Source organism: Pseudopodoces humilis, chromosome 30 (genome assembly GCF_049639895.1).
Source record: "Pseudopodoces humilis isolate 2021_Gansu_Grassland_sample_001 chromosome 30, ASM4963989v1, whole genome shotgun sequence".
Lineage (NCBI taxonomy): Eukaryota > Metazoa > Chordata > Aves > Passeriformes > Paridae > Pseudopodoces > Pseudopodoces humilis.
Genome location: NC_142229.1, coordinates 604,817 through 624,078, shown reverse-complemented (window position 1 = coordinate 624,078; position 19,262 = coordinate 604,817). Strand labels below are relative to the sequence as shown.

The window sequence follows — 19,262 nt, the reverse complement described above, 5'->3', positions numbered from 1 at the left end:
TTCCACCCGACACCAGGACCCATCTGATCCCCCTCCCTGATGCTGCAGGGATGAATTTAGAGGGGAACAAGCAAATGAGGACAGGGCTTGGAAAGAGCAGGTTACACCCCTGGGCTTCCCTTGGATGTGTCTGCCATGAGATTGAAAGGGGCAACCTTGAATTTGAGCTGAGCTGAAAATGAGGTTCACCAAAGCAGATCCTCCAGGTGAATTCCTGGCACTGCAGATCAATGTCAAAACTCACCAAAGTCAGAATTTCATCCACATTTTTTATAAACCATCAGTGGAAACCTATCCAAGGTTCTTGGTTCAATTTCACTGAAAACTGCATGCAAAATAAATATTTCCCCAAAATGATTGTAAAGTAAACAGCCTTAAAGTGCCTTCCTGAATGAAAATGTGAAACAAATTGAAGCATGCAGCTGAGGAAGCTGTTGGTGTGCCCAAAGAGAGGGTTATGCATAAAGCAGAGAAACAGATGGGGCAAAGCTATTTGTAAATACATCATACAAAGTTTGCTTAAAGCACTAATGAGGAAATCGGGTGGCTTTTTCCACAAATCTCACATCCAAAAAGAGGTGCTTTTTCCTAAAAAAAGACTGAAGAACACAGACACAGCTGGATCCACGGGAGGAGCAAGATTCCCTTTGGAAAACCCCAGCATTTAAAATATACAATGAGATAAGAGCATCACTTTCAGGCTGATACCATGAATCCAGTTCACTAAATATTGTCCTTTTTATCAGAAGAGACAAAATGCTGCCATCCACCACAACTCCCACCTGCTCTGGGGAAGCCCAAGGGCCACCCACCAAGAGAATGTTCACCAGGGCTTCAGTGTGGAGAAAACTTCTGCAAATGCTGTAATTTTGCTCAGAGAAAGAGCTGAGCTGACACAGGGAGGAGGCTCTAAAGCTTTGAAGTCTGCTCTGGATCATTCATTCTGCTTCCCAGTGCTCCCATTGCTGATTCCCACCCACCAGAAATGTCTCCCCATCATCCTGTTTTAGTCCAATTTGTCCTTACTGCAGTTTTAGGAAGATTTTGTTGTTGTTGTTGCTCAGAGACGATTTTGTATTTTGGTGTCTTAATCTGAGATACTCGGGATGGTGAGGTTTAATCACCAGCCTCCCCTAAATGGTTTGCCCAAGGTCATAATCCTAATTATGCTCATTTTCACAGCTGTAAAAGGAGAAATTATAAAATGGGGTATTCTCCCACCTCCCTTCTCGTCACTAACAGCGAGAAAAGTGTTATCTCGCTGTTAGTGAGGGATTCAGGTACTACAGCCATAAAGGCAATAAATATTTACACACATGAAGGATTTCTGAAGCAGCAGGCTCTGCAGAGGTGAAATCAGGCAACCAAAGCAAAGGGCTTCTCAAAAAAAAATTTTCCAAACCAATTTCTACTTTCCAAAAGTACCACCAAGGGGAATAGTACTGCTGAAAGGTCACATGCAGATGGCAGAAAACGTTATTTTGATCTAATTCAACTTAACAAGGAAGAACAAAATGATAATTCAAGTGTGAACCAGGTGTACTCCTAACAGAGGAGCAACCAACGAAACAACATCAATGAACTGAGGCTGAAAATGACGAAAACATTTCAGTGCTATTGATTTAAATGGACAGGAAAGATTTGAAGGAGAATTGGGTACCCGTGTGCACAAAGGGAGCACCCACAGCCACATCCCCTGTGTAGGTGAGGTTATCTTCAGGCACAAACCTTGTGCTCTGAAGTGATAATGTTATGAAAAATAAGGTCCTGGGTTATTTTAAGATTTCTTCTTTGAAGCATCAGACCAAGACCTACTTCCAGCCTCCTGTCAATCAATTCAAGTCCACCACCCAGGCCAGGGATCAAGGACTGCTCACAATCAAGCACTGGGAGATGAGGATGTTCCAGTCCACACAGAGCTTGGTTTGAACTGAGCAGAGTTAAGCTGGTTCCTGGCTCTGCCTAAGATCTCTTTCAACCCATGGACTGGACAATAGACACTAATACCTGTTCTGAACCAGCTTCTTTTATTCCTTTGTACCTGAACTCCCCTCCTGTGGAATGGCAGCACCTGAGAGTACATGAAAGACTGTGAGATGCTCAGATTTTGGATCACTTCACACCTTTATCCCTCATTCCCATGTGCAGCAGCAAAGCCTGGGACACCATGGTAGATTTTTACACCTGACCAGCTGCCCTGAAACAGAGGGGTTTGTTTTTTTCCTCTGGCTCAAGCAAGGTTACAAGGTTATGACCAAGGTTATGAGTTTTAAGATCTTGTGGCCAACATAAGCAGGGCCAGACAGCCTGGAAGTCCTTCCTGAGGCATTTTACAGGCAGATGAGAACATTAAGAGTGCCTAATCCTGCTGCCAGCACAAGTCAGTCTGTCTGTCTTTTTTGTTTTGAGGTATTTTCACTTTGCAATTCCTCTCTTTCTCCAGAGGAGGACATGAACACAAACAGAGCTACGTTAACAAAAATCCTGGTGGCTAAAGCAGATCCTGAAGTAAGTTTTCAAAGTTTTCAAAGACACACTGAACACTGGCAAGGCTTCTGGGTGTGAGAAATACAACAGATACCTCTCCACAGACAAGGGACCAAGGCACAGGCATGTGGGGGATCTGCTCCTCACTCTGGAGCCAGAGGTCACAGTGACACTGGTACCAGCAGGAGCAGACCAAAAAACCTGCTGAAGTCACACCACCAGCAAGGGAAGACAAATGAAATGAGTGACAATTGAAAGATGGGGAAATCCTGGGGTCCTGCTTTTGCACCCCTATTCCCACAAGCTTTTCCCAGCAAACTGGCCAGACATCACCCACTGGTCCAGAACAAGGTGACTCCCACAGCTCCTGTCCTTATCTGGGAAAGAGAAAAGCCCAGCTTTGCTGGAAGAGGAAAAGCAGGCACTTACTGATCATGGTGGTGCCCCCAGCCAACGCAGCCTTGGTCCCTTGGAAGAAATCATCAGCAGATGTCATCCCCTGCTCTGGCATCTGGAACCGGGTGTGGACGTCGATCCCTCCGGGAATCACCATCCTGCCGTGGGCCTCGATGGTTTTCACTCCCCCTGGCACGATCAGGTTCTCCCCTATTTGCCTGGGGAAAGAGGTTTGGAGGAGCAGGTCAGGCACAGCCAGGTGAGCAGCCTGTAAACAAACACCCCTGTGCCACTTAGCCCAGCTGCTGCTTTTTCCATGTAAAGCAGGGCACAGCACCAGCACACACAGGGCTGAGGGTGTTTTATTCTCCCCGTGGAAGCAGTTGCACAATGCTGAGTGAAATGTGCAATTCCTTCAGGACTTTGGGGCAACATTAAAGGAAGGAAAAGAAGGAACCCCTCAGGAAGGGGCTGTGCAGGTCATGGATGATCACTGCACCAATAACAGCTTTACTGGGGCTGGACTTCTTTAAGCAGCAGCTCAACACTTGATTCCAGCTCTCTAACAGCAATTTTGATGTTACCATTGGCTTGGGAGCACTGGAAAAAATTTTGCCTCTATATTTTCTACCTTCCTCTCATGTGTAAGTATTACAGAGTCCCGAAATAAGCATAAATTCAAACAGATATTGGTTACCAAATTCCTGGTGAGACCCTCAGAGGTCTCTCCAGTCCAGCTCTTCACAGACCTATTTTTAGCAGTGCAGTAGTGGATGCAATTAATTAGCTGTCTCTAGCTGGCTCCTTTAACTTTTAACCTTGATTAAGAAAGCACATGTGCTGGCTGTTTAGCCAGAACAGGAAAATTCCTTGTTTGTAACCTCTGGCTTGTCCGTTTTTTCCTAGGAGTAATTTTCCAAAGAAATCTGTAACACATTTAATGTGCCAGGAATACATGTTTCAGGCCTGAAAACACAGAAAGAGGTCTGAACCTCTTCCACTACAGGGTCCTTTTTCACTTGAGGGGGCGTTGGAGTGATCCTTGCATCACAGACCCAGAGAAGTCAGCACTGCAAGAGACTTCCAGAGGTCACCTAAGTCCAGCCTCCAAGACTAAAAGAGAATTAACTGTGTTAGGATGCTGAACTCTAGATTCAAAATATCTGAAGTCATAACTCAGTGAAACTTTACAGCACAGATAACTTCAAACACATGTGTCATCTCAGCATGGGGCTGCTCACATGGCTAAAATTAAACACATGTAAGTACCTCCTTGGAGCCAGCAGGGTTTGGGCCCAGTTGTTTATTTATTCAACACCCTGCTTTTAAAGCTCCTTCACTAGACACCAGTGGAAATATTCATTTTTCACTGCAATTTAATAGAGCTCTCTGAGATTAAGCTATTCCAGCCAATCTGCAGTGCATTTCTGTACATCCCCAATCCCACCACGAGGCTTCACTTACTTTATCAACCCATCCTCCATGTAAATGTCTGCATAGAAGGACTGGTCGTCATTAACTATTTTACCACCTTTGATCAAAAGACGATCGCTCTACAACAAAAGAAGCACAACACAAGACACAATTATTCAGTGGGAGACCTGACAGTGTGCAGTGTCACTCCAGAGATGAAAGAGGAGGGAAGGCAACAACCTCTGCATTATTCACCAGCACACATCAAAACACGAGTCAACTGCTGTACTTTCAACTGGAAAGATAAAATGCTTTATTTCATCAGCAAGGCCTTTCATCACTGATGATCAAAAATAAAAAAAAATTTTAAAAAATTAGAATGAGGATAGAGGTGGGCTCCAGCGGTCTTGTCGACTCTGGCAGCCTCACTCCTACCTGAAGCCTGCCACCATCACCTGCAGCACTAAATAACACTTGGAGGGGTGTGTCAGAACCACAGCACTTATTTTTTTCTGCCTTGGTTGTACGCAGAATTTCCTATATGCACCCACACAGTGGAGTCACTGCTTGGCTCAACGTGAGTCAACTGCTGTCAGGGAAATGGCCCAAAAGTCTGTTGCCAGGGGTTACACAACACAAACACACTCTTTGGTCCAATTCAGTGATGTTTGGATGCAGTGGATCCAGAGCACCACTGCAGAACCAGATGGAAATATGCACCTATTTAGCAAATCGGGGTTAAGGGAAGGAGATACAAAATGGTTATTAAAATTCCCTCAAATTAGAAGACAGTTTGGCAGGAACAGGAAGGTAATTATAAAAAGGCAGCTATCAGGCAGCGTGATTTTATTCCAGCCCAGGTTACAGCTTGCTTCTGCAAGATTTTAGGTCAAAAACAAATGTTGGCTTTTGGGTTTTAGTTTGGTTTTTTTTCAGTAGTCATAAACAAGAGTGAAACCCACTGCAGAGCTCCTGATGGGGAGGAGAGTTAAAAGTGGCTGCAACATCCCCATCACAGATGCATTTTTAGAGCAGATGAATATTTAAAGCAAAGCACATATACATGCTGTGAGTCTTTGGTTTAAACCACACCTTTGGCCCTCAGATCTGCGCTTGTACTTACTCTGATTCTTCTCTCCCTCCTCACAAAAACACCTCTGGAAGAGAACAAAGCAATACCAGCACAGCCAAAGGCTGGGCGAAATCCAAAGCTGGACTTTTAACTCGGAGTTATGGACTTATAGAAAAATACGTATAAACCAGTGACAGGGGTGCTCAGGGCCCTGATTTTGAAGTGCCAACTCCACTGGTCAAACAGAAGCAGCAATCCGGCATTTTCCCAAATTCCTCATAATAAAACTGATGAGTTGGAGCACCCAATTCAAAACTGGCACGGCTCTTTTAACACCAAGAGGGCTCTGTGGATTGCATCAGATACTGATTTATACCATTATATCCATCTTTTATATCACTGCTTAACATCTAGGAGATGTGAAATCCATCTCCCTCCTGTCCTCCTTCTCCTTCCTTGTCCTGCTGCAATGGAGAGTTCCCCTGCATAACGCCACCGGTTTCAAATACAAAGAAACCCCCAAAATTTAAATTTAGGAGCTGCTGCAAATGCCAATAAGCCTGGGTGAATTAGTGTGGGGTGTGAAAAACCCACTTATCGTTCAATGGCAGCCTCTCCAGCAAACTGTCCTACATGTTTACCATTTCCAGCAGCACGGCAGCATTGGTGCCCACCTCCAGTGCAGGCTCCTTGTGCCATTAAAATGGGAAAGCCTGGCCATGGATGTCACCAACAGCCCAAGTCCTCACACACTGGGCATCAATTAGGGAAGGAGAAGGGAAAAAATATATGTAAAGTGGCCACAAAAACGCAGCCTGGAGCATTTTAATGGTGCTTCTGGCAGTAGCCAGGGCTGCTGCTGGGCTCCTGAGAGGGCTCTGAGATCAGGACAAATCCTCCTACTCATCTCAACCACCTTGGAGACAAAAGCACAGGCAGCTCGCATCCCTTCCAGGGCCTGCCATCAAATCTGTGTCTATTCAGCCGCAGAATCAGGGCAGCCACACATCCATTATCCTCCTTTTTCCAGCATTAGCCTCGGCTGATAATCCCAGGTTTGCACAACAGCAAACAGAAGCAGAATCTGATTTTTCCTACCCCTTTGCAGGAGGATTGGCTGCACAGAACATAAATCAGAGCGATCAGCCAGAAGAAAAATGCGTCATACTACTCCTGGGCCGTGACAGGGATTCAGCAGGAGCCTCCATCGCCCTTTAAACAGAGGCAGCTTTTTAAACTCTTTACCATTGGACTCTCGTGGGAAACCGACTCCCCTCCGCAGAGAAAAAATAATTAAAAAACAGAAGGATGCTCCAATTATCAATAACCATTTTGCACATCCCCTGCCTTCCTCAAGCATTGCAATTGTACAATCAGCCACTCCTGCCCAAACCAAACACGTCAAAGCCCCGTTTCAGAGCTTCTTTTCCTGCCCCCGAGGATGAGGAAGGAGGACGGGGAAGGGTGTGTCCGTGGGGAAGGTGAGGAACCACAGCCAAGGATGAAAATCTCCCGTGTCCAAAAAAAAAAATAAGCGGCTCCAGCAGCCCGTTAGGCGAGGAAATCTTACGTAACCAAAAGTTGGTACCCTTGGATCTGCAATACCTGCCCTAAATCGGCTCCCACAACAAGGAGACCGAGGCAGGGCTTTATATAACGGCTCCTTCCCTGCTCCCCCAGGACCGCACCGAAACCTGCGCCTTGCCAGAAGCTTCCTGGCGAAGAAAAGGCGATCCTGGAAAATCCCCAGCGCCAGCCCGGCGGGGATTGGGGTCCCGAGCTGATCCCCCCCGCCCGGAGCCGCCCGGAGCCGCCCTTCGCCGGGCTGGGGCGGGCGGGGATGGAGCCCCCGGGCAGGCACCGAGCCCCTCCCGGACACAGCCCGAGGGCACCGAGCCCCTCCCGGACACAGCCCGAGGGCACCGAGCCCCTCCTGGGCACAGCCCCAGGGAAGGGAGCCCTCCCCGGGCACAGCCCCAGGGAAGGGAGCCCTCCCCGGGCACAGCCCCAGGGAAGGGAGCTCTCCCCGGGCACAGCCGGAGGCTGCCGAGCCCCCGTTCCCCGCCGGGGCCGGCGCTGCGCTGCCGCGGGGCGATGCCGCTGAATCCGCCCCCGGCCGGGGCTCAGCCCCACCGACCCTGGCCCCCCCGGCGCTGCAGCACAGGAAGCGCCGCATTATCCCTGATCCCATTATCCTGCCCCAGCCCCGCATCGCTCCGGCACACAAAGGGCTCCATCCCCGCGCACCCCTCCCCCTTCCCCGCCGCTATTCCCCTGCACTCCACTCACCGTGATCCGCGGAATATTTTTCTTCCCCTGATAAGACATCTTGGGAAATTAAGCCCTGATGTATTTATTCAATAATGCTATTTTTTTTTTCTTTAAGAGAAGCGCGGCGGCTGCTGCACCGCTATTGTCTCCCGCGCAGCAACTGCGACCTCCCCTTCACCAGTGTGTAGATTAAAAAAAAAAAAAAAAAAAAAAAAGCCACACACAAAAAAAACCCAAAAAAACCCCAGAAAAAAAATAAATCCCCCGAGGCCAAATCACTGCGATCCCAGGGAAGGGGAGCGGGGGGGGGCGCGGCGCGGGAGGCGATCCGTGCTCTCCGCAATGGCAGGAACGGGAGAGGCAGCCAGCCCCGCGCGTCTCCCTTTCTTCCCTGTGCCCGGAGCCCGGCCCAGCCCGGCCCAGCCCCGGCAAAGCCCGGCCCAGCCCAGCCCAGCCAAGCCCGGCCCAGCCCGGAGCGGCCGCGGGGCGGGAGCTGCGCATGCGGCCCTCGCCGCTCCCGGGCCCCGCCCGCCCGCTGCGCCGCGCCATTGGCTGAGAGCCCAAGGAGATGCAAATCAGCGGCGGGAGAGGACCAATGGGAGAGCGGGAGAGGGGCCGGAATGCAAATGAGCGGTGGGCGGGGCTGCGCGGTGCTAGGCGGCGGGGAGCGGGAGCAGGGACGCGGAGCTGCGGCGTCCGGATAGACTGGGATACCTCGGGATAGACTGGGATACCTCGGGATAGACTGGGATACCTCGGGATATCTCGGGATATCTCGGGATACACGGACTGGAATCCATCGGGATGCGCCAGGCGCCGCCCGCCAGGCCCCCCGCTCCCACCGAAACGCTTCCCCGGGGCCCCGGGTTAGTGAAGCCGCAGCGCTGGGCGGGGCTCTGCGGAACGAGCCCTTCGGGGGATGCGAACAGCCCGTTTTATTCCCCGCCGGGGCTGTGAGATCCCCGGGAGGAACGGGAATGATCCCTCCATCCCTGGGGGTGCGGACAGCCCCATGCATCCCCCGCCGGGGCAGCATTCCATCCCGGGAGGGGAGCGACCCCCCCATTCCCGGGGGATGCCCGGTGGGGAACTCACTGCTTTCCATCTTCTTTGTCCTCACCCCACCCTTCCTGGCGCTCCCGGTTAGCAAACTGGGGAGGGGGGCGGGGGTAGGGAGAGAGGAGCCGGGAAATGAAGATTTGAAGCCGCTCCCGACCCTTTGTTTTCCCAGTCTGCCTTCTCCCACACCTCGTCCAGAAAATCCAGCCCGGATCCATCCCCCCGCAGACACCTGTGGTCACTAACCTGAAGCTTTAGTGCCAGGGAAATGTGGGCTCAGAGCTACGCACCCGGGCGTGGGGGTCCTCTCCGGTCCCTCGGGCCATTCCTTACTACTCCAGTGCTGCCAACTCCGTGCTCCATGTTTCAGTCACACTTGGAGTCAAATTTCTCACTCCCTGAACTCCATAAGCTGGTACTTCAAGGAAAGAAATGCATTAAATGGCGTAAATATCTCCTCAGTGTTCACAGTGCACTTGTCCCAGTGCAGGGAAGGGATCCGTGGCCAGGCAGGTCCCTCTGACATCAGCTGTGCTGGGGTAAGGTACAACACACTTTTTGGAGAACTCAGTGCCACAAATTCACTTCTGCTTGAAGGTTATAACTGATAATGAACAATCAAAGACTTACCTTCTTCCCTCACTCATGATGAATTTCACACCACACAAACTGCATCTTTGCCTGCCACAGAATTATGATGTCTACATACCCAAACACACTGTGCACAGCCAGTAAGAAATGAAACCTTTGGTCTAGGAGAGCAATAAACCATTATAAAGACAACATCTGTTCAAACAGACTCCTACCAGGACCTTTTATGTTCATTTCTTCACAGGAAGCTCTAAGGAAAATAGTGAAGGGTTTTTTCCTGGGTATAGGTAGGATATCACACAACACTTAAAAAGCTGATATGTCAATCAGTTAATATCCAATTAACAACAAATTAAAAAGTGGCTCATTATGACAGTGGCAAAGCGATTAATTTGTCAGCCTGTAGGGTTTATTTTGATTTCATGATTAGAATAGACAACCCTGAATGAGTTATCCTGAGCCTCTGATGGTGTGCTTGAAGAAGTTTTGAAACCTTAGCATATTTTTGCTCAGAACATGGCAGCAAGAATCTACATCAGGTCTCTAAATTTAGACAGCACAACTGTTCCATTTTTTTTTTTCTCTTTGATGCTCGTTTTCCTCCTCAGTTTCATATCTGAATGGTTCCATGCCTTTTTTTGCATGTAGGAGAGTAGCAGAGAGGAATCACACACTGCCCAAGGTTGGTAGCTGGCACCCAGGCCTTGGGCAGCAGATCACCACCAAACCTAGAGCCCATCTCAGCTGCCCAAACACACCTATCTCAATTTTTTATTATTATTATTATTTTCAAAAAGCTTCCTACTGCATCATGGACTTAATTCAGAGCAGCAGTTCTTGAATGCTGAGTGTTCCATAATCACATATTCCATAACTTGGGTCCAGCAGTGACTAGGCTCAGAAAGCAATAACCAATCTTCAGGTGACACTTAGCTTGCCTTTCTCATCACCTTGCTGCAAGAACCTAAGTAGCACAGAATGAAATAAATTCAGAGATTAAAGGGCTGTGAAACCACAGTTGTTGAAGATGCAACATCTACTCAGCACCAGATTTTTAAAACTTCCATGATTTCAGACCAGAATTGAGCTCCCAAGCGTGTCCCTTAGCTCCATTACACCACATCAGCATGCCCCAGGTTTCTTTGCTTTTAGCAATGAGCTAAAAGGTTGTCAAAATATGTCATTTTAAAATTACTGTAGTTGCAAACTGGCTTATTTAGCCTTGCGAAACAAAGGTGAGGAATGGAAATCGCCTGTTGTATAATCTCATATAAGGGGAGGTGATCAGGAAGGGAGGAGAAGAGCTAATGGACAATGTTGGATGAGAACAAGTGGGGAACAGCCTGGAACTACTGAGGTGCATCTTTTTGGTTGGTTCTGATAGAGCTTGGAGCAATCTGGTCCACTGGAAGATGTCCCTGCCCTTGGCAGGGGTTTGGAACTGGATGAGCTTTAAGGTTCTTTCCAACCCAAACCATTCCATGATTCTCTGAGTAATTCCTCTGGTAAATCTCTATTTCTGCATAAATTCCCTCGCAAGTTAAATGAAGAAAAGTAGCTATGAAACATCAGGGGCAGGAGTTGGGTCCTTTGTTAAGAGAATTGAACTCCCTCCTTAAATCCTGGCAGGGCTGGATCTGCCCCGCTGCCCCACAGCAGTGCCAGGATATTGTGGGAAGTGATGGGATTTCTGGATAGTGCTGGTGCACTTTGTCTTCCACAGGTCTGTTAATGCACACAGGGGGCTGAACAGGTTAAAAATAAAGGTTTCACATTAATGAGCACTGCCTAATCAATTCTAATAAAGAGTGTCCCTGAGCCATCCTCCGGCTTCAGGTATTTGGGGGAATATTGGCCAGGATCATCCTCAGCCCTTCCTGGCCAGCTGCTGCAGCACTTCTTGTGAGGTTCTTGGCAGCAAAAACTTCTTTCATGTTAAAGGAACATATATATGTCTAAATTTATATCCTGCAAAGGTCCAGAGGGAAAATGGCACAGGAATATGAAAATCTCTATGCTAAAATCATCAAAATAAATCTATGCTGAAATAAATCAGCACAGGCATCAGTGGAAATCAATTTACATCAGCTCTGAATCTTAACTCACAGATTCTGTGAACTACCATAAAGCACTTGGAAAAGAATTTTATTCCCACTGTGGAGTTACTGGATGGCTGGGAAAAGAAGCATTAGAAAGAGTTGCTTCCTCTGTGGAATTTTAGTGTAATGGCAACAAAGCCCACAGAATTTCTGCAACGCCCAAATTGCTTCTCCTCCTAATGCATACTTAAAGGTGTGTCCACAATGGCATCTTGCCATGAAATTAAAAAACCTGCAAATGGAAATATCCATTTTAAAACTTAATGAAAAGAGGGATCAGAGATGGATTTAAGTAAACTGGGCCAAAAGAGCTTTCAGGAGTTCACCCATCAGGCTCTAATTTTCTGTCATGGTCTTGCCAATGCCAATTGTTGCATCAGCTCCAACTCTCAGTGATTTTAAAGGAGTTTTCTACGGATCCAGGAATCTCCTGCATCTTAGGAAGTGTAGGGAGGATTAAATCCAGGCTGATACATGGCAGGAGGAGTTACATCTGTCCTTCCCAAAAAATGATGAAAGAACTGTCCTTTATTAATCACTGTAAATTAAATTACTGAGGGGACTTGTACTTGAGAATGAGCATCTCTTATTATCTTACAGAAGAAAATTCAAATTAAGAGTCATGGCATAGAATTGACCATGGGTGGGGTCAAACATTACTATGAGGAGGTAAAAATCACACAGCTTCTCAGAAAAACAGCCTGATTTTTTTTTTTCGCATACCCACTATCACATTTTATCAGGGTAAGATTCACTTTCTAGCCACACAAACAGGTCAATCGAAATGTACATTCAATCTGCAAATTAAAATTAACCTTCCAATTGATTTGCTTTCTCTTAATATCCAGAGAACCCTTCAGGAGGCTCCAAAATAGCATTTGAAGAAGGCTGTTAGTGTTAGAGTGTGCTTCTTGGAGGAAATGTCCTGAGCACCATGATGTGAATTGTCCTTAAACAATCCTGGCAGAGTTAATTCCCCATCATGGACCCGGGAATGAGCCAGGCTCTCTTCTGGGTTCTAGACAGGGGTTGCTCTGTCAGGGGCTGTACAATTCACAGAAAAAATGTGCTATTCTCTCCAAAGCGCTCACAGTCACATCCTGCCCTGACCTGCACCACAGCTAAATGCAGAATTTCTGGAACAAAGGCATGGGACATTCAGGCCTCGCTGTCACTGCCTCTCCCTTTCATCCTCTGGCACCCCCAGGTCCATGGGATCCATGGGTAGGGGCTAAGAAATAGCTGTTTCGGTGATTGTACAGTTTTTTTACCACTATAATCCCTTCTCCTTCCCCAAAAACCGACAGGGCAAAGCATCAGGCTCTCTGCCTCTGCTGTCCCTGCTTGTGCCAGCCGGCTTTGCCTTCCTCTGAGGTGCAGGATGATCATGACTTGGGGGAAAAATGGAATTTTGACCTTTATTCTCCCACCCTGAGATTCACTCCTGCTCTCTGGGAGGGGATGACAGAACAGGACATTGAAAATCACACAGAAGTGCAAAGAGGTTTGGGTTTGGGTGGTTTTCTGCTCCCAAATGCTGTTGTTTTATAAGCAAAGGGAGTTCACGAGGACACGTGCCCCTAACCCCACCTGAACTTTGCTGACAATGTCATTTCCCAGCTATACAACAAGATCCCAGGAGATGCACCCAGATCTGATGTGCCACAGGACAGATGGGTGACAGGGGAGTCAGACATGGCCCTGCATGTAAAAAACCTCAGGCAGCCCCTAAATGACTGCTCAGCACCTACTGAAACCAGATGGGGCCTGTTCAATCATGTCCAGGGGAATTCTATCTTAAAACAGCTGAGGGTCTTGGGGAAAGGACACCTCAGACATTTTTTTTCATATGATCTAAGGGTGACACTGCCACTCCCACGTGCCATTAATTGCATTTATCCCTTGAGATAAAACCTGCTCCAAGCTCAATAGGGAGATCTGGCTCCAAGCGTTTTAATTTTCCCACCAAATCTTTAACCCAAATAATACCTTGGCCCTGTATCAAAAACCACTTGCTCATTCCTGCATGGAAGTGTGGTATTAGTAAATTCTGCATCTGGTATTAGTAAATTCTGCATCTAAAACCACAAGAAACCCGCTGGATGTATGGGACAGCAGCTGTGCAGAATGATGGCTTTGAGAAGATGTTAAGAGGATTTTGGCATTTTTTGCTCCTCACTGCTAGTTTTTTTTTTCCACAAACCATCCTGACCCATTGGGAGAACATGCAAGTCATCCTTCCTTCTGATTATTTTGTAAGCAGTGATTGTAGAAACGAGGCTAGAAAAATTGCAGGCATTGTAACAAATTAAACTCAGGACTGCATTTCCAGCTGTCTGGAACAGCTCTTTTGTTTTAGACAACAGTTCCATTAATGTTCCAGAGTCTGTGATTATTTGAGCTCTCAACAACATCCTGTTATTCATTATTTCTCTCCAGGAATGAACAACCACGATCCTGAGAGCTTTGAGGTTTTAGGAAAAAGTCCAGTGGTGTCACAAGCTTCATGACAGTGTTTTGCAAGCGAGTCCTCTCCTATCAATTCTGAAATCAAAACATTCTCCTACTGTCTGTTTATTCACTGTTGTTATTTGTTACAATAGGCTTTGTTGGTTTAGACCAGCAGTTTACACACAGTGGTCTGTGATTCCCAAAGGGCCGGGAACTGTTTTAAGGGAGGCAAAAAAGGGATGTGAAGGTGCACAGGGAAAACACCTGAACCACTGGAGTAACAACAAGATGACAAATGAAGGAGAGATCCAGGATCCCAGGTCTTGCACTGGTGCTGAGGGGTCTGAGCAGCTGCTCAGGCTCTCTCTGCAAACCAGATTCAAGCCCTTGTGATCTATCTTGCAATTAAACCTTGCTTTTCTCCATAGATGTTCCCTAAAATGCTGTTTCTGTCCCAGAAATGTCAACAGGTGAGAGAGACAGGACTAGCAATTAGAGATGTGGGAAATCTGAGAAGCACACTGAAATGACCCAGCTCAAGCAATCAGTGGCCAAAGTTTCCCAAACCCCAGATGAATGCCTCTGTCTCAAGACTACTCATGTAAGGAAAAGGGGAATATTGCCCTGGGATGCCACTCCAGCAGTCCCTGCTCTGGGACCAGGAACCTTCCAGCTTCTGCACTGACTACAGAGCAGAGTTAATGGGCAGGAAACAGAACTGGGAAGGGGCTGGAGCCCCAGGAGAGGCTGAAGGAGCTGGGAAAGGGCTCAGCCTGGAGAAAAGGAGGCTCAGGGGGAATTTCTGTCTCTGCACAACTCCCTGACAGGAGGGGACAGCCGGGGGGATTTGGGATCTTATCCCAGGGAACAGGGACAGGAGGAGAGGGAACGGCCTCAGGCTGGGCAAGGGAGGCCCAGGGTGGACAGCAGCAGGAATTTCCTCATGGAAAGGGGGATCAGGCCTTGGATCTGCCCAGGGAGGTTTGGATCCCCATCCCTGGAGGTGTCCCAGGAACTCCTGGAGACACTCAGGGCTCTGGGTTGGGGACAAGGAGGGCATGGGGCACAGGTCAGACCTGATGGTCTTTGGAGGGCTTTTCCAACCTGGATCATCCTGTGGGTAAATTCCAGTGCAGAAAATGATCCTGCAGGTGCACAGCAGCTCCTGAGAGCCAGGCCAAGGACCTCTTGCCTCATTCCAGGAATCCCACATCTGAAGATGATGCTCTTGGCACATCCCAGTGTTGGGGTCAGGGTTCGGAGCGCTGAGCAGGGGCCAGACGCTGAACCAGCAGCTCCAGAACCAGGAGCAGCCCAAAGAGGGAAGATGAGAAAGTTGAGATGGGAAACAGAAGCACAGTCAGTTCTCCAAGGCCTGGCAGCTGGGAGCAGCAGAACCTGGCTCTGAGCTGAGCTGCAGATCTGTTGAATTGGCCACCAGAGACGGAGCTGCAAGCGCTGTTGGAACTGAGGCCGAGCCTTCCTGGTGCCTCCAGAGATGATGTTAACCCTGAATTATGAGGCAGCACAGCCCAGGGACAGCACATGATAGATGGCTACACAATGTCCCAAGCAGGACTGACACAGAGAGCTTTGATTGCCCTTATCTTGCCCCACAGAACAATATATGGCAATTTAATGTGGAATAATTACATCCCCTTTCTTATCCTCTTGACAGTTGAGATCTCAGAGAAAAATATAAAAAATAACTTGTCCGTGTTGCTTTGTTAACTGTTTCAAAGGGGTTTAGGACAAGATTTTTCCATAAGCGACAGAAAGGATGAGTGAGTTTTAAACCCATAAAGCAAATTTTACTTGCTGAGGATTTAACCATTGATTCAAGCTATGGGTGCAGTCAGCTGGAAAACCAAAGCTAAAACGTTCCTGCAATAAATTCCCAATCCATAGCATGACATTTATCCCAAGAGACTGCACTTACCCCAGTGCTCACCACCCCTCACAACACGATCCATTGGCATCAGTGTTAAATAAAGCTAATGAGGAACAACACAAATGTTTTGTACCATCCCATTATTTCATCCCTTCAGTCAACATTTAGACAATAATCTTTAAAAATAGAACTAAAAACCACACTTTAAAAAAAATGTTATTAATATTCTCAGCGGATTCTGTTTTTGCACAATGTTGTACTCTAAATTTTTATTATACTGGTACCATTTAATCAGAAAATAATTGATCTTTTCAGAGTTAATCTATATCCTGCTCATACTTATATCCCACAGGACATCAAATTGTCCAAAATTAGCTCTTAAAATGTCATGAATTGCAGAACCTTTGACTCCTCAAGATGAAAAAGCCCTTTATTCTTGAAATGTACCTTGATTTGTCCAACGAGGCCAATTAACCATGGAAAGTTACTCCATTAGTGGACACTCCAGCATGATCAGAGCAAACCTCAGACATCTGTAGTGGCAAATTTTTGTTTGGGTTTGGGAAACCAGGTTTTGAGCAGTGTGGAGCACATCCTCCTCCTCCTCACTGGGGCTGGTGTGTGGGAATTCTAAGAATCTGTGCCTGCCTTTGGGAGCTCTTTGGAGCAGCAGCGATTCACGTGTGGAGATATGGTTGGATGGGGCCCTGAGGTCACTGAGCAGGGGCTGATGTGGGGAGGATGAGCCTTAATTTATATTTTATAACTAATACATTTTATTAATTTATATTTTTGTATTACATTTTATTAATTGATATTTTTATATTACCTCCAGTTATTGTGCACCTTCCTGAAAGCAGGAGGAAGTGCTGAACAAGCCCCATATCCTGAATTCCAGGCAGACTTCTGCCCAACATCCCCATCCATATCAGAATTAAAAAGCAGAAGGCACATCCTAGGAACAGCTTCCAGAAGAAAGGGCTGCTCTATGCCCACCAGGAGAATACTCAGAGAAACTCCTGCCCTGTGCCAGGAGTTCAGCAGGCTGCTGGTGGCTGCTTCATTCATTCATTTCTGCTCTGCCAGCCTCTGCCAGCATTGTCAGAGGTGTGCACTGAGTATTTCCTGGCTCACAGCTGAGTGCAGCTGCTTTAAATCAGTCTATTGAGGATGGGCATGGTCAGGCAGATCTGTGGGTTCAGTGGGTTTTGCCTCTGGAAGAGGATAGGCTTTATTACACCCTGACAAATCCAGAGAATGAGAAGTATCTGCAGCGCTCTTAAAATCCTGGGAGGAGTTCTGGGTTGCTACGAGGGTGCCACATTGCTGTGAAAGTCCCAGATCTTCCCGAGTCAAAAATCCCCACTGTAGCCAGCAGCCCTGCTGAAAATCGGCAGTGAAATGCAGCTGCCAGGGGTCACTCCGGTGCCTGTTCTCCTCTGGGAGCAGGGGTAGGAGTCCTCCCTGGAAGAGACCTGCAGGGATTTGATCCCGGTAGGTGGAGGCTCATTGATGCTTTCGCTCACAATCGCGTTTGTGCTCCGTGAGCTGCATTCCCTGCCTGGGTGGGGCAGTGCCCTACCTTCGTGCTGGGGGAATCGCCTCCGAAACAAAAAAAGTCGCTTTTTCTCCCCAGACAGGAGGGCAGGGCGGGGTGTTTGTGGGTGCGGGGGGGTCTTCTTTCTTCTCGTGCGCCCCTCTCGCACACGGACGCGTTCGGGCTCTGGAGGGGAGGCGGTGCGGGAGATGCTGCTGCTGCCACAAGGATGCAGGGCACAGAAAAGCCAGCGGCTGCAGGTGGAGAGGATCCGTCCTCTCTGCAGCCTATCGCGTGCTCGAGTTCACCCCCCACTACATACATATATATATATATATATATATATATATATATATAAATATATCTCTGGATATATGCACCCACCTTGTCATTCAGGTTCTGCAGCGCCTCCTTCCCCGTGGCACTCCTGATCTCCACCTTTCTCCCGAATTCAACAGATGGTTCCCTTCCCTTCCCGCTCTGCTTGGAATAGACGGACGGAGCATCCGGACCCAGGTGGGCAACATCCTTCTGCTTTGCCACCACTTTGTTACATCCGCGGCCCACCGAGAGCGAGTCGAAGTCGATGGTCTTGTTCTCCAGGGAGCCTTCCACAGGGCAGAACATGCCACAGAATTTCTGCCGGGGCTTGGGACTGCCCGAGCCCAGGTTTTTGAAGAAGGCCGGCACTTCTTCTTCCTCGCCCTGCCGCCCGTTCTGCTTCCTCTCAGCCATGGCTGGGGTCTCCCTGCTGAGGGGGAATAACAACAGCGGTAACCAGGAGGATCCTGCACGCACACACGCGCGCACACACACACACACAGAAGAGGTGGGGGAAAGAAAAGCGATGGGGAAGAGCCGGATCTGGGTCCTAGAGATACGGCAACATCAACTGCAAAGGGCTGTGCCCGGCAGGTCCCCTGCCCCCATCGGCACCAGCCAGCCTGTGGCTCGCTCTCTGTCTGATGCAGCGCAAAGTTGAGGCAAGGATGGGGCAGATCCTGCTGCAATAAAGGGAGGAGGCTTCAAGTTCCCAGCATCCAGATGGGGAGGGAGGGAAAAGGAGAGAGAGAGAAGAGAAAAAAAAAATTTAAAAAAATTAAAAAAAAAAAAAAAAAAGCTCACTCTGCAGCAGAAACTGAGGAGTGCTCCGGAAGTGATGCGAGTGCTGAACTGGCAAATGGACTCGATCAGGTTGGAGCAGCAGCCCCCATCACACCCACCCTGTCCCCCTCCCCTTCCCCGGCGTGCGGATCTCGCTGTTCAGGAGGCTGATGGGGACCGGGCTCCTCCTCCCCTCCGGCTGCTCCCCTCGGCCGGGCAGGGCAGAAAGGGGCTCTGCCTCTGTCCCTCCCCTGCTCCCGGCGGGCTGTTCCCTGCCTCCCCAGCCCAGCAATGGTGGAGAGCTCCGGGAATGCCATTGTTCCTCACTTTGCCGGAGGGCGGGAGCAGCGGCAGCGCAGCTGGGGCAGCGGGGCTGGGGAGCAGAACGCTGACTCAGCTTCCTGGGGCTCCTCGCCGGTGCAGACCCCCTTCAGGGGGAAAAGGGCTGATGGATGGCACTGGAGAGAGGATGAGAAAGAGAGACAGATGGGAGAGGGGTGTGGGAACCTGGCGAGAGAAGAAAACGAGCTGGCAACTGGGACTTACCTCCAGGAGCCGAAATTAGTGACCTTGCGAGTCAATTAAGCCTCTGCAGTGGCAGGAGACCCCGGTTCCTCCCTGCGGGAGATCGGGGGAGGCAGCCAAAGGCGGCTACGGCTCAGGACGGGTTTCTAGAGGAGGAGACAGAGCGGCCCCCCGAGCTCCTGCCCGCGCTGACAGTGACCCTGCGGCCGGGCCGGGGGGACCTGGGGGACACCGGGACATGGGGGAGAGGGGGAAAAGGGGACATAGGGGCGAGGGGAGGGGGAAAAGGGGACATGGGGGAGAGGGGAGGGGGAAAAGGGGACATGGGGGCGAGGGGAGGGGGAAAAGGGGACATGGGGGAGAGGG

At 48.9% G+C, this 19,262-nt stretch overlaps 1 protein-coding gene across 2 annotated transcripts in view; it reads right to left on the bottom strand.

Moving 5' to 3' along the window:
* DPYSL2 (dihydropyrimidinase like 2) overlaps positions 1-18,017 on the bottom strand; it is a 54,543-nt gene extending 36,526 nt beyond the window's left edge. The window contains exons 1-3 of one of the 2 annotated variants that reach the window (XM_088068232.1): positions 17,652-18,017; positions 4,348-4,436; positions 2,917-3,101 (exon numbers count right to left, since the gene is read on the bottom strand). In XM_088068232.1, coding sequence (XP_087924358.1) covers positions 2,917-3,101; positions 4,348-4,436; positions 17,652-18,002 — 625 coding nt within the window. In that variant the 5' untranslated portion in view covers positions 18,003-18,017. Of the gene's footprint in view, positions 1-2,916; positions 3,102-4,347; positions 4,437-7,657; positions 8,048-17,651 lie in introns of those variants that run through there. The other variant, XM_005532242.3, reaches the window with a different exon arrangement.
* Positions 18,018-19,262: the final 1,245 nt, after the last annotated feature.